The sequence below is a fragment of the Taurulus bubalis genome (assembly GCF_910589615.1).
Source record: "Taurulus bubalis genome assembly, chromosome: 19".
Classification (NCBI taxonomy): Eukaryota; Metazoa; Chordata; class Actinopteri; order Perciformes; family Cottidae; genus Taurulus; species Taurulus bubalis.
Window position 1 is genome coordinate 18,961,742 of NC_136607.1, and position 24,948 is coordinate 18,986,689.

The window sequence follows — 24,948 nt, forward strand, 5'->3', positions numbered from 1 at the left end:
AAGAACAGAGAGTGGATCATAATAATAGTAATACTAACAACAATAACAATATAATAACGATTACACGTATTATCAGTAAAAAGACAGCAAGAAGGATATTTAACAGTTAGCTAGTTTCTAATATCACTTTATCATTTAATAGACAAACCAAAAGAAATAGAAAATTATAAATAAACACAAACAGACGAAGACGAATCAACAACTTTTTAATAAAACACGTGTGTGTGTGTGTGTGTGTGTGTGTGTGTGTGTGTGTGTATCACAGCAGGGCACTCTTGACATACGACAGCAGACACAGCGATTGGTCAAATGATGCACGTAGCCCCGCCCACCCCGCCTCCAGCCGGGAGGAGAGGCGGAGCAACGCCGCCATGGCAACAGGGTCCTGAGACAAGGAGCGGAGATGCAGCTGAAAAATTTAAATAAAAAAATAATTAATTACCACAATAAAAAGACTGAAAACGACAAAAAACATTTAAAATGGCTGCTGCGTTCTGATTGGCTGACCTTCAGGAAAAGCGCCAGGTAGCCTTGAGCCAGGTCAAAGTCCCGCCCACTGGACAACATGCTGTCAATCATGTGAATGAAGGCGAGCAAAAGGCTGCTGGCTCCGCCCCCCTCTGATGACAGACAAGTGAGTTCGATGGACAGCGCCGCCGGCCCACAATCCTTCAAGAGACGCACCGGGCGATCAACTGCACGGAGAGAGAGAGAGTCATTCATTATAAAGTGAATGATTTAAAATGATTTCATGCAAATTAAATATTATCCAGAAACATATTTAATATTCAGAAACAATTGTGAGCACTTTATGTTTAAAAATCAAAAGAAAACATTTAAAAATCCACAAACTAAAAAAATTCACTGAAAAATATATAATTAAAATATTGAATGTGTAAACTTTTTAAACAAATCTGGAACATGAAGCAAATCAATTCAACAAAATGTTAAATATCGGAAGAAAAAAAAGAATTACAAAAAAAACAAGATGAAATCCCATTTTCATAAACTATTTAACAAAGTAAAAACTAAACTAAAATAAACGTATTTTGAACATTGAGATGTGAAACTGAACGTTATTGTTTGTTTGTTTAATAAACAGACTCACATGATCCAGACTCCAGAGCTGATTCCAGATCAGAACTAAACTCTGACCTCTGAGACATCAGACCCCAACTCAGCAGCTTCGACTGCAACAACAACAACAATTATTATTATTTTTTAGCGACTCTGTTGGAAAGAAGAAAACCCAGAAGAAGAATTTACAGCTTTACCTGCGTTTCCTGTTTGGTTGTCGTGGGCAATGTGAATCGAGGCGTGAGACCAGGAAGTGTTGGCAGGAAGAACGGAGCGGCCGCTGGAGCAGGGGGCGGAGCTACAGGTTTATTCCTCCTCTACAGAGAGACACACACACAGCAGTTATGATGACATCTGTATATAAATAACCATATTTCATGGAGCCATAAGAACTGACTCCAGGACTCACCTTGATGTTGTCCAGGTGCAGCAGACTTTTCCATCGAGACTCTGGCAGCAGCGACAAAGTCACAAGCTCCGCCCCCAACTGTTCAGCTGACTCGTACGCATCATCGACCCCCTCTGATGTCATCTCCTGTTCAGACTCGTCCACCGTGACCCCCGGCAGCGTCACCTCGGACGGTTGGTAGTCAGCTGGGAGGGGGCGGAGCCCCACAGGCCCACACAGACTCTTATTGGTCCTGGGGAGGAGAGCTGCACTGTGATTAGCTGCTTCAGAATGTCAGCTGACAGTGACTCAAACTGACAGTTCAGTGATTTCATCTTTACAAACAAACACACCGACTGACCAGAGGTAGACTCCCAGACTGTCAACGTGAGCCGTGGACAGGAAGTCGCCCGTCGGCGACAGGGACACGCCCACTGGCGCCATGGCAACCAGGAAGCAATCTACGAGACTGAAGAAGAAGAAGTAGTGTAATTATTTCTGTCAACTTATAAATGTTATGTTCATGTAATTGATTTAATGAGAAGTGTAAAGGAGGTGGACTGTTCCATTCTCACAATCCAGAGGGGAGATCCCAGGTACGAATGGTGCAGTCCATCGCCACAGTGATCAGCCAGCGGCCATCGGGGCTGAACGTCTAAGAAACAATAAAATAATAACGCTGTTAGCATGCTAGCTCATATTGAATATCCTTAGCAGGTTGTTAGCTATTAGCATGAAAGGTCTGTAAGCATAATAGCTCATATTGAACATTATTAGCAGGTTGTTAGCTGTTAGCATGAGAGGGCTGTTAGCATGCAAGCTTCTCAACATTGTTAGCGGACTCACCATGTCGTTGATGTTGCCGTGGTGACCGGCAAACTTCCTGACGATCCGTCTGGTTTCTATGTCGACCACCAGCAGCGTGAAGTCATCCAGCGCTAATGCTAACATCCCGCTAACAGAAAAAGAACACACCATTAGCTAAATGTATGTGTAGCATAATGCTTACTATTAGCTCCCAACATCTCTGTAGCATCATGCTAACTATTTGCTATCTGTGTATCATCATGGTAACTGTTAGCTGCTAATATCAATGTAGCATTATGGTAACTAATCGCCACCTCTGTCTGGCATCATGCTAACTGTTAACTACCTGTCTCTGTGTAGCATCATGCTAGCTGGCGCAGCATGTAGCTTCAGCTGTTCTTCCTGTTTCCTGCTCTTGAAGCGCCAGAACTTAAGCAGCAAATCAGAGCCTGCGGTGAGTGTCAGCTGGTTCAGGGTGTCCGTGGCGACGCCTCGGACTGCCCCGCTGTGAGCTGGAGCAGAGGGGGCGGGGTTAGTGACGGACGGAGACACAGCATCGACTATTCACAGACAAGAACAGGCGAACACACCGTTCCCATCGTTGCCGTAGCAACCGCGGTGGTGGCCGGACTGCAGGTTGTAGACGTCGACGCGGCCGCCAGACGAGCCAATCACAGCGAAGTTCCCACAGGAAGTGATGTCGACGGCCTGGGACAGAGACAGGAAGTCAGGTGACCACTGAGAGAACGTAGGGGGAGGAGCTTCAGAGAAACAGGCGTGAAACTGGCCGTTACCGTGGCGAAGTCCGTCCTGTGAGCGGCCGGCGGAGTCAGGTGATGAACTCCCAGGGTGCACCGCTGATAGTTCCACGTGGTGGTCGCTAGGCGACCACGGTGACACGCCACGATGCCGTCCCAGTCCGACTGACGAGCGGCCGCTGAGAGACGGGTTAATGAGTGTGTGTATATGTATGCATGTATGTATGTATGTATGTATGTATGTATGTATGTATGTATGTATGTATGTATGTATGTATGTATATATATATATATATGTGCATATCATCATTATTACCAGAGGAGAACGCTGTGATCGCAGGAAGACGCAGTTCCTCGTAGGACAAGCCCTTCTTCTTCTTCTGCTCCTTCTTCTTGTTGATGGAGCCTAGACACACACGAACAAACACACCCTTTTAGACTTTAAAGCATCTTTAAAATCTCACTTTATTTAAATGTCTGGTTGAACTCACCGTGACCTAAGTTCTTGTTGAAACGTTCATGGACGGTGGAGAAAGACTGCAATGTCCCGTCCTGACCTGCAGGGGGCGGAATAACACATAAATATATATATCCAGAATATATCCCAACAAATTTAAGCATGCAAAAAGTAACTTAAAACATAAATCATGTATCATGAAACATTTAACAGAAAAACTAGTAAAATAATTAATATATATATTTAAATAAATATACATCAATAAGTAAAATAAATACATTAAAAGATGAATTGTATTTATTTACCAGCAGTGAGGATGTTTTTTCCATCGTTGCCGTGGTGATGGATGGTGGTGGGCGGGGCACTGTGGCCCTGACGACTCCGTAGCAACCGGGGGGCCCCGCCCTCCTGGTCAAAGATCCACACCTGGAAACCATAATATATATTTATTATTATTAATGTATTATTATTATTAGAGGAGAAAACTTTGTTAAGAGATCATCAATAAAACTAAAATAAATAAAAATCTATAAATCCTCATCAATATAATTTTCACGTTATGAATATAATTACTACAATAACCTTGATGGCGTTGTCGGCTCCGTTCGTGACCAGCAGAGGCTCGCCGTGCAGGAAGGTTGCCCCGGCGATGGCGGTCCTGTGGGCGTGTCTGTGCTGCGTGACCAGCTGGCGGCGCTCCAGGTCCCAGAATGCAATGTGGCCCTGAGGGCTGCCGGACGCCAGCACGGGGGGCCCGTCTGAGAGAGGAGCGTCAATAAAGTTTATAAATAAGTAAATATGCAAAAGCAGATGATCATTGATGAGATTAATCAATAACACAATTATTATAATACTACTACTATCTGAACCTGTTCTGAAGGCGAGCGAGCTGATTGGTCCCCAGTCCTGCGTGAAGCTCATCAGCGTCTCGTCCAATCGGATGTTGTGAATGATAATACGTCCTGTCGCCGTGCCGACGCCAATTACGTCCACTGCGGGACTCTGGGAAATTGAGTTTGTTATTTAACAAATCCAGATTTTCTATAAGTAATTAATAAAAAAACGTAATGAATATATTCCTAAAACATTCAAATTATTTTAACTTTATTTAAAATGCATTCAAGTCACAATTAGTCTAAAATGTTTGATTATTGTTCACATGTATAATACAGGAACCTAATGAAATACTTCGTACATTCAAAAGTTTTGAAAATGTCAATAACATTCTTATATATATATATATATATATATATATATATATATATATATATATATATATATATATATATATATACATAAATAAATAAATAAATATATATTAGTATCAAAGAGCTACTGACCTGCTGCAGAACTGTGACTCCGGCCGACCAGCCGGGAAACGTGAACAACAGTTTACTGAAGACAACAACAACAACATTTTTGTTTTATTGTTTCATTTTTATTAAATGAGATGTTTAGATTTGAATACATTTTTGAGATGAAAGTTTAAAACAGTATTCAGAGTCGTGAAGTGTGTTTTCTTATTGAAATGACTTCTGAATGAACGTTGTTTATTTACAGTAGAAGTACTACTCTTCTAGTACTACTACTACTACTATGTAGTACAGTAGTAGTATATAAACTACTAGTTTATATACTACTACTGTACCATTACCACTGTAATCCTACAGTGCTGCTGAGAGTATTACTACTACAACTGTATTACTACATACCGTTTATTTTTTAACCCTGTGTTTCGCAATAAATGCTGAGAGACCTGAAGCTAATATGCTATAATGCTAACAGGCTCACCTGGTCTTGATGTTCCAGAGCTGCAATGCACCCTGGGAGCTTCCCAGCAGCACCTTGTTCAGGTAGGTGCTGGGGTGCATCATGGCCGACACGTCGAAGGAGGTGGGGTCAAACTGTAGCCGCAGGTAGACGTCTGAGAGAGAGAGAGAGAGAGAGAGAGAGAGAGAGAGAGCAAGGCATGATGGGTCACGAGAGGGGCAAACAGGAACTGGAGGGTATACGTGAAGCCCCGCCCACTTTACCTCCTTCCTGAACATCCCACACGATGACGTCTCCGCCGCTGTCGGCCGAGATCAGCTGATCACCCAGAGGCATCAGCAGCCGCACTTCCTGTTTGTGTCCATGGTAACGCATCACCACCTGTACGGAGAGTGAGCGGGCTCAAAACACGCTCCTACTCTTTTTTATTACTTTATAAATAAAAGAAGTTCTTTGACCTCTTTGTTGCGGGCGAAGGCACTGATGAACCGCCCGGCGGCAGCGAACACCAACATCCTGTCTGCCGCCACACAGGTGATGTCATCGGACAGGCTGTTACCTTGGAAACCACCACGTTACATCACAACACAGCAGCCAATCAGAGAGCAGAACTCTCAGCAACATCACAGGGATATAGAGATATATATACACACACTATTTAATGACTTTGACATGCTTCTTGCTATGGTTGAGGGAAAATATTATATATATATATATATATATAATTTAATTACTTTAATGACACACACACTATATAGGGATTTACAGTTTAAATATATGGAAATGTACTCACTGACGGACACGATGCCCAACCGGTTCACCTGAAAGTAATCAATACATCCATAAGTCAATACGTCCATCAATCAATATGTCCATCAGGTTATCGTCTCTAATACGTTTAAATCATCTGTTTTCAGAAAATACTGAAGTATTCACATCTGGACCTCTTGATCAATAAACACACCCTGTGTATAAGTACATTAAAAACTGCATCAACAGGAGAGAGACAGACAGGTGAGGAGAGACAGTATAAAACAACAGTATTAACGCTGCTTACATTGTATGTGTGAAAACATTGACCAACTGACGTCACCACGTAGAACTCGCGGTGCTTCTTGTGGAACCGGAGCGCGTGCGGCACGTGGTTGGAATAAAGACCCAGAACCCGGAAACCGGAGAACAAAGAGCTGCCGCCCGGCATGTCCGGTAGCAGCGTAGGACTTCACCGAATAACCACGAGAATAACCAACAGACCGAGGCACTGGGAGACGCAGCGGGACCGAGAAGGAAAACACATGGAGGAGTGCCGAGCAACTGAGTCCGGCTGCAAACAACGACGCTCACACAAAGGTTCCGCTCTGAGGACGAAGGTTCCGCTTGAGGCAGGAACACTAAACACGATTAGTAACACAAGTTTAATTACAACTGGTCAACGATTTATTAGGATTTACATTTTTGTTCAAATATATATATCCTTTTAAAGGGAATAATTTGAATGAATTAGGAAACTTAATAAAATGAATAGAATACATTTTAAATAGGAATACATAATAATTCATAACTTGTCTAGAAGACAAGGATGTAATTAAAGCAATAAAAAAACAAAAGATATAGAAAGTATAAGATATAAAAACCGATAAACTAAACACAGTAACCTGCTTTTTAGTGCTTTTCATATTTCTTATTTTTATTAAAACAATGAGTAATTTTCTTTAGACGTGGTTACATCTGTGTGCATTGCAATATATTTGTATTAATTAACTTATTCTAAAGTAAAGCAGCATCGTTTCATTTTGTTTAATTTCACATGAAAACTTTACAGAAGAAAAGAAAACTTGAGTTCAGATTTTATTTTTCTGCGGCACAAAGTGCAAAGACATAAACATTTGACATTTACAACAAACACAACAACATATGAACAAGTGCAGACTCAACTTTAATATTAGAAAGATAAACACTTTGAATAACTTTCTTTTTAATCTTTCAGACTGTTGAAAAAGTTGCATCTATTTTCAAAACCTTTATTTTGAAAAATCAAAAAAACAACTTTGTTTCCGATTTACCTGAACAATTTATTCTTTACTCATTTCAATTTAATATTGATTTAAATATTCATGGATCACATTTAATCTAAACCTACATTTATTTTAATAGATTTTCCATTTTTACAACTTTATACAAAGAAAGTGGCTTCACGTGTTTGATGACGTTTCACTCTGTAGGTTTTCATGTGTATCTGTACTTCTATTACATGTACTTTCAGCACGGGATCACAAGGTCATGCTGGAACAGGAAGTGACACTGCGTTTCCATGGCAATACACACCACCATGACGTTTTTGTTTGAAGGCAGGAAGTGACATCATGACACTTCACGAGCGTTCAGAGTCGATGCCTGAATCCAACCTTGTTTTCATGGAGCTAGGCTAACACTTTCTCCCCGCTTCCAGTCTTTGTGCTAAGCTAGGCTAACACTTTCCCCCCGCTTCCAATCTTTGTGCTAAGCTAGGCTAAACTTGACTGGGAGCGTTTTCTAAAAAGGACATATGATGCAATCGCAGGAAAAACAGCTGAAGTGTGAAACCACTGAAAGGAGGTGAAGTGAAAACTATCCATTTTATTCTGATATTCTGAGCACAACAGTTAGAACTGAAAGGAGGTGAAGTGAATCGTTATAGCATGTTATGACGTGTTGTTGCAACATGTTATAACGGCATGTAATATGTGGTAACCTCTACCCGGCCCGGCCCTCCAGCAGCAGCAGCCTCAGCAGCGTCCGGGCGGCGGCGAGCAGCGCCCCGTGCAGCGCGTACTGCGCCGCCAGCGCCCCGAAGCCGCGGTAGAAGCCGACGGCGCCCTCCTTGCGGCGGATGGCGTGCAGGCAGTCGGAGAAGCCGTCGTACTGCGTGTTGACGGGCAGGACCAGCGGGCTGCCCGCGTTGCCCGACGCCACCACGCCGTCCGTGGCGTCGATGATGGTGCGCGTGCCCTGCAGGCCGAGGCGGTGCAGCGCCGTCTCCAGAGGGAACAGCAGGACGTCGGCCACCAGAGACCCCGCCCACGCCGCCGCCAGCTCGGGGAAGTAGGCGTCCAACGGGTTGGACGGGTCGGCGCGCTGCTTCCGGCCCCGTTGGTGAAGCCACAGCGCCGCCCGCTGTACGGAGGAGGCGATGGCGTAGCGCAGGATGGCGTGCAGCGCGGCAGGAAGCAGCACGGAGCTAAGAGGAAGCAGCCGGTGGCTGTGAGGAGCGCCGACGCCCAGCAACCGGGTCAGACCTTCACGGACGCAGTCCAGCAGCCCGGAGGACGATTCGTCACGGACGATCTCGCTCTGCGGAGAAACGACAAGGAACTCAAACTTCTGATTTAAATAACAGCAGCTCAACCCAGACAGCTGATTGGAGCTCCATAACAAACATGAACCAATAATCACCTGGACGGTCTCGATGAGGCTGGCACAGTAGAAAGGAAGAACCACCACAGCCGTTAACCTGCGGACGAGAGGCACAAACACACAGAAGAAGAAGAAGAAATGTGTTCATTAAATAACTCAGGAGAAGAAGAAATGTGTTAATTAAATAAATCAGTAGAAGAAATAGGTTAATTAAATAAATCAGTAGAAGAAGAAATGCGTTCATTAAATAAATCAGTAGAAGAAGAAATGCGTTCATTAAATAAATCAGTAGAAGAAAAAATGCGTCATTAAATACATCAGTAGAAGAAGAGAACTGACCCTTTAAGCAGTAAATGTCCAGCCAGCTGTTTCCAGCTCCACCGGTGAGGAAGTTCCCTACGGACAGAAAACACTCAGTATTACTACTATAGTAATACTACAATACTACAGTGATACTACTATAACACTACAGTAACACAACTGTGATAAGACTGGGTAGTTACCGTGGTAACGGTGTGAACTCGCTCATGACGCCCTCAGCTCCCAGTGAGATGCCGTGAACTATGAAGGTGCTGCCCATCCCCTTCCACAGCGACTTCAGGCCCTGACCACAACAACAACATTTACAGTCAGTATTTACACCACATATTTAAATTATTGTAGAATATTGATTATTCATTTGCATTAAAAACTGTATTTTTATGTATATATATATATATATATATATATATATATATATATATATATATATATATATATATATATATATCTTGTTGTATTCATCTCACCTGGGCCTTGGTGATGGAGTACATGACGGCGACGACGCTGAAGGGCGTCAGGTGGTAGCACCGCGCGTGGTAGTTCACCTGAGACCAACAGCCAATCAGAGAGCAGGAGGGGAAAACAGTGTTATTAATATCAAGTAAATATTTTACCATAATTATATTTAAATCATTTTACAAATTCAATTTTAAAAAAGGAGAGAATATAATAATAATTCTGAACAAACATGAAATATGTTCCGTCTCAGCGTCTATCAGAGGATGTTTACTCCTGATGTTAGTTATTGAGCAGTTATTGAGCAGAAGGTGATACCTGACACTGTCTGCGGAAGACTATGCAGGGATGAGCTAGGACGTTCTCTGTGAACAGACTGCAGACAGACAGGCAGACAGACAGGGAGAGAGAGGGAGAGAGACAGACAGACAGACAGACTTAATTAGATACATTAGTTTTGGCACGATGTCATGATGATTGACAGCTTAATATTGTACTATAATAATAATAATATTAATAAGAATTTATTTCCAACCTGACGAGTCCGATTCCAAATCCAGCAAATCGATTGAGCTGCTCTGAAAGAACCAACAACACATAATAATTAATAATAATATATCTATATCTTCCTAGCTAACCCTTCACCTCCTGCTACCTAGCATGCTAACATGCTAACACCCTCCGTGCCCCACACCGACCCACCGGCAGGAGGAACGACCGGCCCCGGAGCTCCCCATCCGGGTCCGGGAGCTCCGTGCTCCCCCGGCGGCTCGTCGCCTTGAGGTGTCCGCTCCCCGTGGTGCAGGTTGCGGCTGCCCGGGATGTCCGGCGGCGTGGTGACCCAGTGGTGCTGCTGCAGCTCCGCGGGGCCTCCGGCGCTCCGGACCGGGTAGCTCGCTCCGTACAGCGGGTCGTCGCGGCCGCGGAAGCCGAGCCCGTCGAAGCTGTCCGGCCGCCTGGAGGCCATCGGAGGGTCGGTGGTGCGAGGCCGAGCTGCGGAAGGACCGTGAGTGAGATCCGGTTAACGGATATCAGAGCTCATCAAGCTCCCGGTACAACCACCGGAGGAATTAGTTAAAGGAGGAATATTCGTCCCTGATGGATTTGACCCGCAGCACAACAACATCCACCTGTCGCCCGGAAGTTCTTCTTCTTCCTTACTTCCGGTAGAGAGGCGGCGCTGCAGCTCGCTGCTGCTTTACTTGTCAGCAGAAGAAGAACAGCTCTTACCGGAAGTCCGTAAAATAATATAAATAATGTAAGAAGATACTTAAGTATTCATAACAAATTGTGAAATTACTCTGTTCCAAGAAAACAGAAAGTAGAAAGTCAGAAAGTAAATTTGCTAAATTTGCAAAAAGGTTTTGTGGATATCTTAAAATATCTTTAAAGTACCACAAGTAAAAGTACTCATAATGCAGAAGCCAATTTATGTATTTAAAATAAATATAAATGTTATATAATTTAATTATAATTATTAAATGTACCTAAAAATGTAACTTAGGTACATTTTGAGGAACTTTGACCTGTTCAGTCTCAGTTTAGTCCTGATCCTATGACCTCAGTTTAGTCACCATGGACACCGTGGACAGACCCAGATCCAGCAGAGACCATCAGAAATATATTATATTGTCATTTTCTGTTATAAAATGTATTTTTATGATTGTAACATTTTACTACGGCAATAAAGAAGTTCCTCATAAAATACTAACAGCACATCTTAAATAAAAAATGAAACTCAGATTTATGTTAGTTGTTTAATGGCCAACTGCATTATTATTTATTAATATTTCTACTGTCTGAGGTTCATTTGCTTCATACAGACGACATGACGGGGAGCTTCTTTATAAACTTTATTCTGTGTTTTTTTCAATAATTCCAGCATTTGTGACAATTAAAACATATTTCAGACACTTTAATATTCAGACAGATTCCTTCACAGACAGATAAATCAGAAATCCCAACTTCATCTTCAACAACATCAACAGATTCACACGAGAGATTCAACGCGAAGCTGACGGGACGTCTGACAACACTTTGCTGCACGGACAGACACACAACGATCAAAGGTGTGACAACACTTTTGTTTTTTTATTTTAGTTTCGAGTAAAAATCCAGTAACTTCACTCTGTCCCTGCAACCTGATTGGTCCAGTAAGTAAACTCCGCCCACTTGTCAGTGTGAATCGATACAAAAGAATCACAATAAATCACAACGACCTCTCTGGAGGTCAAGTTCAGCCGAAAGAAAAGTGAATCAAAGGGTAGGCACCTTTATTTTTGGTCTTTCCTCCCTCACCACGGTTTGTTCCCGCTGAACTTTGACCTCCACGGACGACACGTTTAGCCTCAAGAAACTTCCAAAGTAAAGCGTTTACAAGTTGTTCTAAAACCAGCAGAACCGCCATGTTGATGTTGCGCAGCAGCACAGAGGTCGACCACCGGCCTCCGGTCCGTTCAAGGTCGTCTGTCGGTCCTTTAAGGCAACAGGTGTCCGGTTTCAAGGTGTCGGGTTTCAGGCCGACGGCCGAGAAACGCCGCGAAAAACACAAAATGGTTTAAAAAAAATTGTGATTCAAGATTGAATTTTTCAATGAAAACGGAGAAAAAAAAGAATGTTTGTTTAAAAAACGGCTCGTCGACCAACAGGAATTCTCAAAAAAGAAAAATGATACTTGGTTTTATGAAAATGTAATTCTTAAAATATGAATTATCTGATCAATTTGGCTCATTATTTAGTGGAGAAGGTGTTTTTTTATTGAACTGCAACATAAATCTAAAACGTTATTTTTAATAATTTCATTTAAATAATAAAAATCTAAATGAAAACTTTCATAAATCCTCTATTCACTAATAAATTATACTCAAAATAAATGTTTATATACTGTTTTCACGACTGATGGCTAACAATGCTAACAACACAAGTGTAGCTACGTATGCTAACATTTTGGCTAACAGCAACTAGCACTAATCTGCCTGTTGTCATGGCACCAAAATGGAAATAAAAAGACAGTAAGACGTGATTTGGCCAATCAGAACCTTCTGAGGGAATCCGAGCCGTGATTGGTTGGCTCGTTCACCAGCTGGAGTTCAGAGAAAGAAAAAAACCTGACAAAAAAAAGTGCTTGTCGAATTCATTAATCACTAACTACAGACGTTAGTGTGCAAGTTAACCTACCGGGTAACGTTTGGGATTTAGTGTCTCGTTTTTCGCGCTAACGTTCTGGTTAGCTAGTGCGCTAACGTAGAGCGAAAGTGTTTGTTAGCGTCTTAGCGATTGTGATAAGCAGAAATCAAACGTCCCGATCGGATGCTAACTGTTACGTTAGCTAATGACAATGCTCCGTGATGTCGACGACCACCGCCTTCCGCCAGCTGAACAGGAAGTAGCCCATGCCGGCGCCGGCTGCCACGGCGATGCACAGGTAGGCGTTGTAGGTCATGAAGACGAGCATCAGGAAGTAGCTGACGACCACCTGAATGATGTGCAACAGGGTCTGCAGGAAGTGGGCGGGGCTTATCATCCGCTGCCTGAGAAGACGAGGGGTTAGCATCACTGTAGATAATGTTGCTCTTAACATGTTTGTTAGTGTCTTAGCATTAGCATAAACACACTTTAGTTCATTTTAATATTAGCATTATAGCTATTAACAGAAATACAGTACAGCTGAAAATAGCTAACTTGGTATTAGTAGCAGAGTTAGCATTGCAACAAGCTGTTAGCTTTAAAACTCCCCCATCTTAAACACCTGATTTAGCTCCACACCACTGTTAGCTTCTGCATAACATTATATATTGTGTAGTGTAGCATTATTGCTAATGCACCATGTTAGCATTACTGTCCACATTATCTCTCTATATACGTTTAATATTTTGTTTGTGTGACAATTAATGTTAGCATCAGCATTAGCTTGCGGGTTAGGTCACCAGGCCTCAACACACTGGAGTTCCTGTGAAAGACTTCCTGTGCTGGAGGTATTGAGATGCTCCAATCAGAACTTGCTGATGCTCATTAATTATGCATACTCAAAATGGATAAAATCCTCTGTTTTAGTCTCATCAGAGCATCTCAAACAGCAGGTGAAGGACCAGACCAGAACCAGAACCAGAATTCTACAGTTACCTGATAAAGGTTCGTGAGAGGCAGGACTTTAGTCCAACAGAACGCTCCGCCTTCTCCAAACATTGACCGTCAATCACTGAGCTGACAGTGAACACATGACATTTACATCACATGACTGATTTCAGTTACTGTCACATGTCGCCAACATGACGCCGACATGCCACAGACACTCGAAATGTTGGCGACACGCCACCGACACGTCGTCGACATGCCGCCATCGTGTCACCAACACGCCGCCAACGTGCCACCAACAGGCCACCGACACTAAAATGCCACCAACACGCCGTCGACATGTGACCACTTCCTGTTGTGTAGGTATGGTTGTTAGCGTTAGCCACCTACCCGACCGTCTTGTGCGTCTCCATCAGCACCGTCCCATCGGCCCCCGGCAGCGGCATGGAGTTGTAGCGGACGTTGACCTGACTGCGCCGCAGCAGCGTCTCACGGCCCATCTTCAAGCCCTCGTACAGCACGGCCAATAAGAAAACACCAATACACGCCCCAAGCATCTCTGATTGGACGAGGGGAGGAGTTAATGTTGACACGAAATACAATTGAAAAATTAAAAAAAAACTATGAAACTATAATAAAAAAGAAACATTATTTAAATACGTATACAAGTACCTCCAGGTGAGTTGATGAGCAGGCCGGTGAACAGCAGCTCCACGTTGTTGCAGCCGAAGTAGAAGGTCATCACCTGGTCAACGGCAACAAGACGTTAGCGCCAAGCTATATTGAGCTATCGTATTAGCATGCTAGCATCATCTGTCATGACGCTGCTGTGATATTAGCATGGCGTAGCACGTGGATCGCTCACCATCCCCATGTGTCCGCCGTCACTCCCTCCTCCTCCGTGGTCGTGTCCGCCGGTTGTGGGCGGAGCCCCGGTGTTGTGGTGGTGGTCCATGGCGCTGTGGTCCATGGCGCTGTGGTCCATGGCGCTGTGGTCCATGGCGCTGTGGTCCATGGCGCTGTGGTTCATGTGGTTCATGGCTGCAAGACACAGGCTCAGCAAGTTAGTCGATACGCTTTAGAACAGCAGTTCCCAGGATGCTTTGCGGGGGATGGAAACGGGAAATATGTTGCAGCCATACAGAGAATTCACGGTCTTCATCGCGGTCTTCCTCCTTTAATCTCTGTTAGATTCACAGGTGACGTTAGAGCCTCAGGTGCAACACTCACACAGCACAAACACATGAAACACACTTCCCTTCAAGTCTTCATCTCTGAAGTGAATAATTGTCCATGAATCCTCTAAAAAAAAACAAAAAACAAAAAAAAACACAGAAGTCTCGCCTCTCGGTTCTCTCTGGCGGTCTGAACCTCCAGGAAACGAACAGCTCAAAGACTCGTCTTCATTAAACATAAACTCACTTCTCTCATGATCCAGAATCAAGATGCTCTAAAACGACTTTACAGCAGCAGCTCAGTTAAAGTCGCTCCTACCTGAAAGTGATGCCGACTCCAGCGGAGATATGGACGGACTGAACGGTGACATCACCGAGCAGACCCTGTAATCCGATTGGCTCTCGGGCCCCGAGGCGACTGGAGGCAGCGAGCCAATCGGAGCGCTCCGAGGAGCGGCCAATTAGATCAGGGCAACATTAACGAGGTCAGCCGTCACTTACTTCCCGTTTAGCAGAGTCAGCGTCACTTTGAGTTAAAGTATAAATGAAACTCTCTCTCTCTCTCTCTCTCTCTCTCTAAAGTCTCTCGCCCACTTTCACAAGAACAGAAACCGCAGAGTTCCAGATGCTAATCATGAAAACTCGTTAAAACATGGAGGAAAGTCGTATCCCCGACGATATGTAGTTATTATAAATATTATAGACTTTGCATTCAGCTTCATTAATATTTTAAAATGTTCATTAAAAGAATACGTGAGCGTGAAAACGTCTTTAGACAACAACAACAAAAAGGGGCGGGACTTTGGCTGAAATGTTTTATATAATAAATGTGAGACTCCAAAACTAAAAGAATTAAAATAGATTCCTCCAACTCTGAAGTAAAGATGATCAAATAAAAACAGCAGTTGTATCTGATCGCCTTCCTCTCCGGACCTTTTGGAGGCCGGGGCCTCATGTTGGGAAACGTTGTGATAAACCAGATAGCAACGTGACCTCGGGGGGCGTTCCAACACCGATACGACCTGCTTCGTCTGCCAGAACAAATATGCAGCACGCAGAAAAAGACCAAAATGCATCTGGTCACTTTCTGCAGTGTGAGAACCAGGACCTGGTCCAGTGGCCCCCCTACAGACTTAACACCTGAACCCTCAGGGACTAAACTGATCTCACCTGGTGAGTTGAGTCTGAGACTCAAACCCTCGAAGGTTTGAAGGACGGACAGAACTTTCTAATCTCTAATCTCCGATCATGTGACTTATAAACAACCAATCAGTGTTTAGACCAGTGGTTCTCCAACTGTGGGGCGCGGAGGGGAGATGCAGTGTCTTGCTCAAGGACACTTCAACATGAAGCTATGGGGAGAACAGGGATGAACCGCTACCTTGTGGTTTCGGGCTGAACACTCTCCCCATGAACATGATAACTTTACATAGTCCAAAAGTACAAAGTACACGGACATAAAAAGTCATTAATAAATACATGGCGAAATGCCTGTACTTTCATGGAAATGTTGGCGTTCCGCCGTTAACAGGCTACGCTGCGCATGCACGCCTCGCCGATTCTTGGTGTTTTGCCAAAAGTGAGATCTCCGTGAGGGCTTTTTTGCTGTTTCATCTCTCAAAACAGAAAACAGATCTTAGCTCAAAATTGAGCATGAATTGAGAGTGGTTCTGGTTTACTTGAAAGGGATTTCAATGTTCTTTATTTTATTATTTGAAAAAGCACGGATGGAGGAGTCACAAAAAGTTGGACCATTTTGTTACAATTTTGTTTGGGCGGTGGGGCCCGAACATTTCTCTTCCTCCAAAGTGGGGCGTGACAGAAAAGGTTTGAGAACCACTGAACTATAACAGTAAAAGTACAGTATCTGCAGCAAAAAGACAAAGTTATATTTTCTCTTTTTAATCTGAGTTTTATGATCCGTTGCTTTGCCCTCTGTTACCCACAACCCTTTGCACAGCAGCTATACGAGCATGAGGTGTCAAAGTTCAAGGCCCTGATCAAGTGGTTCGTGTCAGTCGGCTGAACCTCGTGAAACAATCACCTCTTTGTTCTCTGCAGAACCCAAGAACAAACGCTTTGTTTTACATCGGAAGCTTTTGTTGTTTCAGACGTGAACGCCCAGAAACCAGAACGGTTCTCCACTACATTTCGTTGTCACAGTACTTGTACTATGACAAGAAAGTTGAATCTGAATCTGAAAAAAGAACGGTTCCCCAGAACCTGCAACCAGCAGAACAGTTCTCTAGTTCGCTCGTTGGAATCAACACACCTGTGCAACAAACTGATCAATAACTCAGATCAATAACCGTCTGCAGGGAAAGCCTCCTCGTGATTGGTTCCTCATTAAAACTTCATTTAAAACTTTATCGACATCTTTCAAAGCTCTGCAGCTTCCTCTCCTGCGCTTTGATTGGCTGATTTCAGTTCAGGTGAAGCTCGATTTAAAAAAAAAACCTGAAACAGGAAGTAGAATCTCTTACCTGGAGAGCGGAGAGCGAGGGCGAGCGAGCACCAAGGAAAGCGAGGGCGAGCGAGCACTGAGGAGCGTCTGGAGGAGAGTCTGGAAGAGAGGAAGAGAGGGACAGTTTAACAGACAATACAAACTGATAACAGGATCCACCTCGACCAATCAGCTCACACACTGCCCTCCAATCAGCTGCAAGAAGTCTCAGACAGCCAATGAAAACACAGAAGGAACCGATCAGTTGATAGACCGCATGCTGCTCCTGTCAGGAGTTCAGCAGGTCTCAGGTCAGATTCTATGATCCCATCAGTCCAGGATCTCATCAGTCCAGGATCTCATCAGTCCAGGATCTCATCAGTCCAGGATCTCATCAGCCTGTAAATGATTCACTTCCTCAGTAACCTGATTGACGTCTCATCAGCCAAGCAGAGAGCAGCAGCCCGAGTGGCAACGTGTCTGACCTTTGACCTCCATGGCAGTCGAGTGTTCGTCATTGATTGACTCCGAGCTGAACTTCACTCACTTCACAGGAAGTGATGTCACACGTTATGCGCGAGGAAACCAGGCAAGGACAGAGGAAACCAGGAGCAGAGAAACCAGGCGAGGAGAGAGGAAACCAGGAGCAAAGAAACCAGGCGAGGAGAGAGGAAACCAGGAGCAGAGAAACCAGGCGAGGAGAGAGGAAACCAGGAGCAGAGAAACCAGGAGCAGAGAAACCAGGAGCAGAGAAACCAGGCGAGGTGAGAGGAAACCAGGAGCAAGGAAACCAGGAGCAAGGAAACCAGACGAGGGGAGAGGAAACCAGGAGAGGAGAGAGGAAAACATCCAATTTCCTGAACACAGCTGGATCCGCTGTGATCAGTGTACTCATACGAGTAAAGAAACTGTTGTCATCACTAACAGATTGGGACGCCCCCCGATATTCGGTTCTGAACAGGAACTGATTAGAGCCGTTAGTATTGATGAGGACCAGAGTGATTGGTTTATTGGACCTCGAAAACTCTTCTTCTTCTCGTCTTTACGCACAAATGGAACAACTGACCCAAGGTGACCCGGTTCAGCGCCCGAGGCTACGTGATGGAGGTCACGTGATGAGGAAGCAGGAACTGTGCAGGTTGAGTGAGGACGATGTATAAAAGCGTCAGCTTCCTGATGGAGGACAGGAGCATCAATTGTTTCCACGATTTGTTTTATCAGAACTCACTTAGCGGCTCTGCTTTCTTTCACACATGCACTTCTTTGTTCTCAACCGGTTCTACGACAATTTTTAAAGATGTTTTTTTAAAATCAACGCAATCGTACGACTTTAGTCATACGATTGCGTTGCCTGTTCGTCACGGGAAAGAAAACATTTTTTCTCTTTGTTTCCTCCTTCTGTGACCCGAACTGACCCCAGACCAGCTCGGTCCTGATGATCCACTCTGAGGCGTTTTACTTGATCAATATTACGTCTTAAAACTTCTCTGGTGTCTGAACCTGTGCAGAAGTGAAGATGACGAAGAAGTGTGGATTGTTATCGTAGCCTCACAATGTCTTATTACGAGTACTATGATGCCTCAGATGACCTGCATCACCTGAGGCCTGCACTTCTAATCCTTAAATAAACCATATTGTGCGGTTTACCGAGAGTCTTTGATCTTTCATGAACGTCACATTATTTCCTCTGTTTGTTTGTTGAAGGTCTTCCTGTCAGGAATGTGTCTGAACCCACTACAACAGACTCTGTTGTTGTTTTACATGTCGGCCTTCTACGTGAGTGATGTCATCTTCTCTCTCGAGCTTGCTGTGGTGTTTCTGTCTCGCAGACTTCATTGTTCTCTCCGTCCCCCTGGCAACTGATCTAATTCATGAGACTAAAAGGCCGGAGGGTGCCTCCTCTCACCTGACGCCTCCTGTCACCTGAAGCCTCCTGTGCCCTCACCGGTACATCGGTGTGTCCACCAATCCCCATTTAGTCCACTTCCTTTCGAACCAGATCCCTTTGAAATCCTCTTTATTCATCCCAGCGCAACACACGGAGGCTGCGGCGGAGATAACGGTGAACCGGGTCATAACAGGTAAGGGTTTATGGGAACGGGGTCTCAGGAAGTGACGTAAGTCAAGCCGAATGAACAACAACACCCGTCCGGTTCTGAAACAGCCGCAGGTTCGAATCTCGAATAAGCCTGTTTTTGACTTTGGGCACGAACACCCACAAACTGCGGCTTTTCTCCCCGGAGTCAGTACAGTAGCGGACGGGGGGGGTTCGTGTGCAGCAGCAGAGGTCAGCGTTACACACACATGAACACACACAAACAGAGTCGCGAGCTCACCTGGAAGGCTTCTGGGTTTCCTCCGCTCCGAAACGCGACGCTAAATAAATACAAAACCAAACAGAAGAAGAAAAGAAAGAAGAAGAAAGTGGTTCGTCTCTTCAACTTCTCCTCTTCACTGTCTGCTTTCTGCCGTCGTTTCCGTTACCCCCTGCGTCATGACGTCTTCACGCAGCACGCAGGGCGGAACTGAGAGAAAGAGTTCGGACTGCCAGTTTGGACCAATCGGGAGGCGAATCCTGAGTTGAGGGGCGGGGCTTCTTTAGAGCCACGTTGTCATGGTGGTTTATGAGTCACGTGACCAGAACACAGGAAGAAAACGCTTTATTTTATTTCGTTTTTTATTCAATAATTGCACATGAACTATTTAATAAATTGTCAATAACAAACAGCAAAATACATTAAAATACAGTTAATCCAACAAGCCAGGAGGGCAACCGCAGAAAGAAACAAAAACAACAAAAACAAACAGAAAATAAAATATAAAAACGAGGACACGAAGGCACAAACTGTGACTGTAACTGTATAATTACAAACATATATTTTATCGATGATATTTACATTACAGAATACATTACATTGAACGGAGGGACATGTATGTATTTATCACATTGAAAAGTGATCATTTTGAACACATTGTATTTAAAATAAAAACAAACAAAACAAAACCAGAAACTCATTTTCTGTTTCTGACAGACAAACAAATAAAGAGCTTTGTTTTTGTTTTATAAACAGTTTCTTCAAAGGTATGAGCAATTATATTTATATGATATTCATTTCTAATATATATTAATATTTTTACTCTTGTATATTTTATTTTCGTTAAAGTTTTGTAACATATATTTGAACTGATTTGTGTGTCATCTTCAGGACCCTTTTAGATCTCATGGAAACTAGAATCCCTTTTGAGGTCTGACTGACCTACTCAAGGTCCCCTGGACCCTCACAAGGACCAGTGGGACCAGTAGAGGACCAGGTTCTGGTGATTCCTACATACTGGTTTAAACAATAAATTCACAGTTTCAGCCAATCAACATTCAGTTTAATATTTTCTCATCATCATCATCATCATCACTTCACAAACATCAACAGGAAATCATCAGAACAACAGGAAGTCACATGGTCACACACAGTAAACAACCAAAATAACTGTGGAAATGCAAAAGAGTTTCACAATAAAAGCCGTTCCACATTCTCCGGCCAATCAGGGTTGAGAGCAGAGATCAATCAGCCAAATTTAATTGATTATCGTATTTTATATCAATATTATCAGATTTCCCTTCAGACCTCACGGAGAAACAGTGAAGGAAGACTTTTATTTTGTTCGAGTCAAAGAAACATTTAAATATAAATATTTGGTAAACATCAACACAGTAACAACATTTATTATTAACGTCTTTGCTCGTAGCAGGAAAACAGGAGAAGAGACGAACTTCGCAAAACCATCAAAATAAAACTTTTCGTCCAAATTAGTTTTGAATGTTTTTCATCTGATTGAAGCTAACGTTGCTAACGTCGCTAACGTCTCCTCCGTTTGCCCCGCCCCAGCTGCTGTTGAGGCTCCGCCCCTTCCTCTGGTGGCCCCGCCCCCTCAGCCCGCCACACGGTAGTTGGCGTGGAACTCCGGCTGGAGGTCGCAGACGCGGCGCAGCAGCTCGCCCAGCACCGCCTCCCGGTTGCCGCGGTAACTGGCCTGGATACGGCTCATCCGCTCCACCGTGTCACGGTCCACCTCCACCGCGCTGTTGCCGTGGGAACCAAGGGCCTGGAGAGAAAACGGATTTTAAATATTAAAATGAATTTAGGGAATATGAGAAGAGTCAAGAAACTAAAACCATTCAAATTAAAAAATAAGATTTATTTTAAATTACGAGGGAACTAAAAAAATCTTAAAATAAACAGCTGAAGGAAAACCAAAATATTACATTCAATGCATATTTATAAATACAAATATTTGAGGACAAGCAGAGGTAAAAATGTATATTAAAAAAAAAATACTTGATGGGTCCAATTTATTAAATATATTAGAATAAAATATATAATTAAGAATAATAACGGAGAATACTATGAATAATACATTTAGAATATTAATAAAAACAAGGAAAACTAAAGTCTAAATAAATCATTATAAATTATAGTCATAATAAACTGAGGCAGAATGCTGCTGAATACATTATGTAGTATTAGTATACCAGTAGTACATTGTAGTTTTAGTATACTAGTACATTGTAGTAGTACTATAGTGCATTGTAGTTTTAGTATACTAGTACATTGTACTATACGTACAGCAGCCTCCTTGGTCTTGAACTCTTTCTCCCTCTGAAGTCGATACTGTTCGATCTCCGCTTGAGCTTCTTCCTTCGCCTGCTTCAGACGACGGTTCTTACCTGAAGAGACAAAACGACAATATATGAATAAATATATATAAATATATACACTGGTACGGACTGGACTGTTTATACTGAAGGTGTTTCCATTATTTTGTCTCCATTAGTTCTCTCTGACTCTATCACGTGACGTGCTTTCCATATCCCATGACGTGCTTTCCATATCCCATGATGCTCAGCGGCTGACTCATAAGCTGTCAGCTGCTAAACACACAAATATAAATATTTATATTTTAATGAGCAGAATAGAACAATAAATAAATGACAATCAGCAACATTACAGTTATATTAAATAATGTTTAGATGAATAAATCAAAGTTGATAGAAACAAGACGTAGGATTATGATTTATAAAATAAAAATAAGTATAAAATATCTTCATCTTGCAACCCCATTTAAAGTAATGTGAATTATACATGAAGTAATTCAAATGTTAATGTTTTGTTATCCAAGTTGAGGACAGTCTTTAATTCGGCGCATATGTACTTAATGAAGCGTCTCGTTATCACGGTGAAATATCGATACGTATGATCGATCAGAGCGGCACAACGGTCCAGACTGCGTCATAAAAACAGACATTTTAACACAAACACGTGATGTGAGGAAGACCGACGGCGAGCCGATGTCAAAAGCGGAAGTGGATGCTTCAGGGTTGATTTCCAGATGGATAAAATTAATTTAAAATAAGAAAACAGAAGCAAACAATCTCGAAACTCTCCGATTTCTTTGCCGGGTTCGGCTCAACATAACAGGGACGGCAGCGACCCGCAGGCCGCCGTCGGACTCACGCTTGCGGGCCTCGGCCACCTTTTCGGCCGCCCTCTTCTCGGCCTGCAGCAGCTGCTGGATTCCCTGGGACTGACTCGCCATGTCGGAGCGGAGGACCGGAGCAGAAGAAACGACGACGGGAGCAGCGAGACGAAGGTCGACGAGGATCTGTCTTCTTTCCGCTGAGCGCAGTCAGCTGATGGCGTGTGACGTCACGCTGCGGGCCGGTCACGTGATTGTCTTCTTCTTGTTGCTTTATCGCCACCTGCTGGTTCGGAGTTTAAACCTTTGATCCTGTTTCTCTGATGCATTAATTATCAAGTGATAGTAGAAATACTACAGCGTATAAGTACTCTGTTAAAGTCACAGTACTCATTATTAATGACTCATTTCAGGATATTATGAATAATATTATATGTGATGAATTCCTGTGGTTGGAGCTACTTCCCCTCCACCATTTTACTGATATTTGTTTTCTATTTTGCAATGGTATCGGTTTTGCTTTTTTGTTCATACATATTTAGGTTTTTAATTATATTGTTTTTGTAATCTTTAATGAAACTGGCACAGGATTATTAAAGTTATATTTCATCTTATTTCCCCCTCACTGGTCACTGACGGGTAATAAACAAGGATATTATGTAGAAAACTAATAACAATCTTCATTCAAACAACCTATTTTTAGGCCTCAGCTCAAAAATGTCATACCCAAACTAGAAAGGGTGTATCTCTGCAACCACTAGGGCTATTTGAATAATTTGGGTGTTATAATAAAAGGTATACACGTGCGATTTTGTTCAGATGTGCAAATATCAGTCTATATGTTACTGGTTACGAGCAAATGAAGATGACACACCAGAAAAAATGAAAAGGTTTCAGGTACGCCTAGAAAAAAATCACTTTCAGCATGATTATTTCTTTGAAATGATGCAGCGGTAAGGTACAAAACATTATCTTTCACTTGTATATTACTTATGGTGTTCAATACATCCAAATATAGCAGTTTGGGGCATTTTTTCCTTCATAAAACAAGCTATGATTTACAGTTTTATATAACAATCGCTCAGTCTGGGGATTGGTTTTTTAAAAAGGTTCATTTAAAAAATGAGACATAATTCCAACGTGTTTTTTATTTTATTAAAAAAAAAAAAAAAAAAGAGCAAAAACAGTTAAACATTTGTGAGAATACGGTCTTCAGAAGAACAAAAGAGAAACTCCTCGTGGTGACGTCACTCAGACAGCCAGAGCTTGAAGGTCCGGTCGTAGGAGCAGGTGGCCACCAACTTCCCATCAGGAGACACGTCCACGCCCATCACCTGAGGACCGGGGGAGCGTTAACGTCTTTATTTATCCACCAATCAGAGTGAGTGAGTGAGTGAGTGAGTGAGTGAGTGAGTGAGTGAATGTACCTTTCCCTCGTGTCCGGCGAGCGTCTTCAGCGGCGTCCAGCCCGGGTGACTCCAAACCTTCGCCGTGTTGTCGTAAGCTCCGGTCAACAGGAAGTGACCGTCTGTGGCTGCGCACAAACAAAGAAGTAAAAAAAAAAAAAAGAGAAAGAAGAGGAAAATGGTGAATATCGGATGAACACACACAAAAAAATAGTCATAAAATAAATGCAATTTCAAAAACTGAACTAAAAAATAAAATACATTAATACAGTACAGAAAAAAGAAACAAATAGAATATGAAAAAAAAGAAAGAAAAAAAAAGTTGTTTACGTTGGAAGCGGACAGAAGACAGCAGGTTCTGGTGGGCGGGGACTGTGTACAGACACTTCCTGGTTCTCAGCTCCCAAACCTTACAGGTGTTATCGCCACTTCCTGTCGCCAGGTGATACCTGAGAGATCAGAAATATTGAAATACTTTGAACATTTAGATTTAATCACAAAAAACAAGAAATTTGTGAAAACAAAATTGAAAAACAAAATAAACATTTACTATCTGATAATAAAAATATTTTTTATAGTGACAAAATAGTAAATCAAAATGCTCGTCTCTGATTGGCTGACCCGTTGGGGGAGAAGTGGACGCTGTAGATCTCACTCAGGTGTCCCTCCAGGAAGACGATGCAGCGTCCGGTCCGAAGGTCCCACACCCTGCCGAAGGCATCCAGGCCTCTGATTGGACGAGAGCAGAGAGGGGCGGGGCATCAGTGAGATGAGAGAGATGATTGGTGAGTGTGAAGCAGCGAGAGTTGTACGGTATATATATACTCCAGTGTGTGTACTCCAGTGTGTGTACTCCAGTGTGTGTACTCACCCAGTAGCAGCCAGGGACCCGTCTGGGTGGAAGTGGATGTCGTGGACTCCTTTGCTGTGTCCTTCCTGGTGGAGGATTTC

At 43.1% G+C, this 24,948-nt stretch overlaps 5 protein-coding genes across 6 annotated transcripts in view; all 5 read right to left on the reverse strand.

The window, feature by feature from the left end:
• Positions 1-243: 243 nt before the first annotated feature.
• On the reverse strand, positions 244-6,458 carry wdr36 (WD repeat domain 36; the record flags this gene model as incomplete). The annotated part of the gene is made up of 22 exons (XM_079235076.1): positions 244-409; positions 508-695; positions 1,109-1,190; positions 1,275-1,394; positions 1,487-1,718; positions 1,827-1,934; positions 2,041-2,120; positions 2,312-2,420; positions 2,619-2,784; positions 2,863-2,980; positions 3,067-3,209; positions 3,347-3,436; positions 3,522-3,587; positions 3,793-3,913; positions 4,070-4,245; positions 4,357-4,489; positions 4,828-4,882; positions 5,279-5,411; positions 5,521-5,638; positions 5,716-5,816; positions 6,051-6,078; positions 6,315-6,458. 22 exons carry the CDS (start codon positions 6,456-6,458, stop codon positions 260-262), a joined length of 2,661 nt encoding a protein of 886 aa, XP_079091202.1. The 3' UTR covers positions 244-259.
• Positions 6,459-6,995: 537 nt separating this feature from the next.
• Positions 6,996-10,521, reverse strand: slc25a46 (solute carrier family 25 member 46). The gene is made up of 8 exons (XM_079234965.1): positions 10,130-10,521; positions 9,963-10,005; positions 9,746-9,803; positions 9,439-9,516; positions 9,154-9,254; positions 8,990-9,046; positions 8,690-8,747; positions 6,996-8,587 (listed from the first exon to the last, which is right to left on the reverse strand). Exons 1-8 carry the CDS (start codon positions 10,392-10,394, stop codon positions 7,991-7,993), a joined length of 1,257 nt encoding a protein of 418 aa, XP_079091091.1. The 5' UTR covers positions 10,395-10,521; the 3' UTR covers positions 6,996-7,990.
• A 767-nt stretch (positions 10,522-11,288) lies between these two features.
• On the reverse strand, positions 11,289-19,593 carry slc31a1 (solute carrier family 31 member 1). Its single transcript, XM_079235641.1, has 6 exons — positions 19,456-19,593; positions 17,160-17,239; positions 14,367-14,542; positions 14,174-14,246; positions 13,892-14,060; positions 11,289-12,957 (listed from the first exon to the last, which is right to left on the reverse strand). The coding sequence occupies exons 3-6, from the start codon at positions 14,538-14,540 to the stop codon at positions 12,756-12,758; spliced, it is 618 nt and encodes a 205-aa protein (XP_079091767.1). The 5' UTR covers positions 14,541-14,542; positions 17,160-17,239; positions 19,456-19,593; the 3' UTR covers positions 11,289-12,755.
• Positions 19,594-20,484: 891 nt separating this feature from the next.
• On the reverse strand, positions 20,485-22,786 carry atp6v1g1 (ATPase H+ transporting V1 subunit G1). Its single transcript, XM_079235645.1, has 3 exons — positions 22,630-22,786; positions 21,742-21,842; positions 20,485-21,220 (listed from the first exon to the last, which is right to left on the reverse strand). Exons 1-3 carry the CDS (start codon positions 22,709-22,711, stop codon positions 21,047-21,049), a joined length of 357 nt encoding a protein of 118 aa, XP_079091771.1. The 5' UTR covers positions 22,712-22,786; the 3' UTR covers positions 20,485-21,046.
• A 997-nt stretch (positions 22,787-23,783) lies between these two features.
• Positions 23,784-24,948, reverse strand: part of prpf4 (pre-mRNA splicing tri-snRNP complex factor PRPF4) — a gene marked incomplete at its 5' end in the record, with an annotated part of 5,266 nt that continues 4,101 nt past the window's right edge. For both annotated transcript variants that reach the window (XM_079235301.1, XM_079235302.1), the window contains 5 exons: positions 23,784-23,925; positions 24,019-24,125; positions 24,328-24,446; positions 24,619-24,726; positions 24,869-24,948. The exon at positions 24,869-24,948 is cut by the window's right edge and continues 43 nt beyond it. In XM_079235301.1, the coding sequence (XP_079091427.1) occupies positions 23,839-23,925; positions 24,019-24,125; positions 24,328-24,446; positions 24,619-24,726; positions 24,869-24,948 (501 nt within the window). In that variant the 3' untranslated portion in view covers positions 23,784-23,838. The remainder of the gene's footprint in view (positions 23,926-24,018; positions 24,126-24,327; positions 24,447-24,618; positions 24,727-24,868) is intronic.

Coding starts and splice junctions, on each gene's coding strand:
- slc25a46 (XM_079234965.1), bottom strand. CDS start 10,394: ATGGCCTCCAGGCGGCCGGACAGCTTCGACGGGCTCGGCTTCCGCGGC. Junction 9,047..9,153: donor GAGTTCACACCGTTACCACG/GTAACTACCCAG, acceptor TTCTGTCCGTAG/GGAACTTCCTCACCGGTGGA. Junction 8,588..8,689: donor GCCTCATCGAGACCGTCCAG/GTGATTATTGGT, acceptor GTTTCTCCGCAG/AGCGAGATCGTCCGTGACGA.
- slc31a1 (XM_079235641.1), bottom strand. CDS start 14,540: ATGAACCACATGAACCACAGCGCCATGGACCACAGCGCCATGGACCAC. Junction 14,247..14,366: donor ACGGCGGACACATGGGGATG/GTGAGCGATCCA, acceptor GCCGTTGACCAG/GTGATGACCTTCTACTTCGG. Junction 14,061..14,173: donor GCTCATCAACTCACCTGGAG/GTACTTGTATAC, acceptor TCGTCCAATCAG/AGATGCTTGGGGCGTGTATT.
- atp6v1g1 (XM_079235645.1), bottom strand. CDS start 22,711: ATGGCGAGTCAGTCCCAGGGAATCCAGCAGCTGCTGCAGGCCGAGAAG. Junction 21,843..22,629: donor GGTGGCCGAGGCCCGCAAGC/GTGAGTCCGACG, acceptor TTGTCTCTTCAG/GTAAGAACCGTCGTCTGAAG. Junction 21,221..21,741: donor TCAAGACCAAGGAGGCTGCT/GTACGTATAGTA, acceptor TTTTCTCTCCAG/GCCCTTGGTTCCCACGGCAA.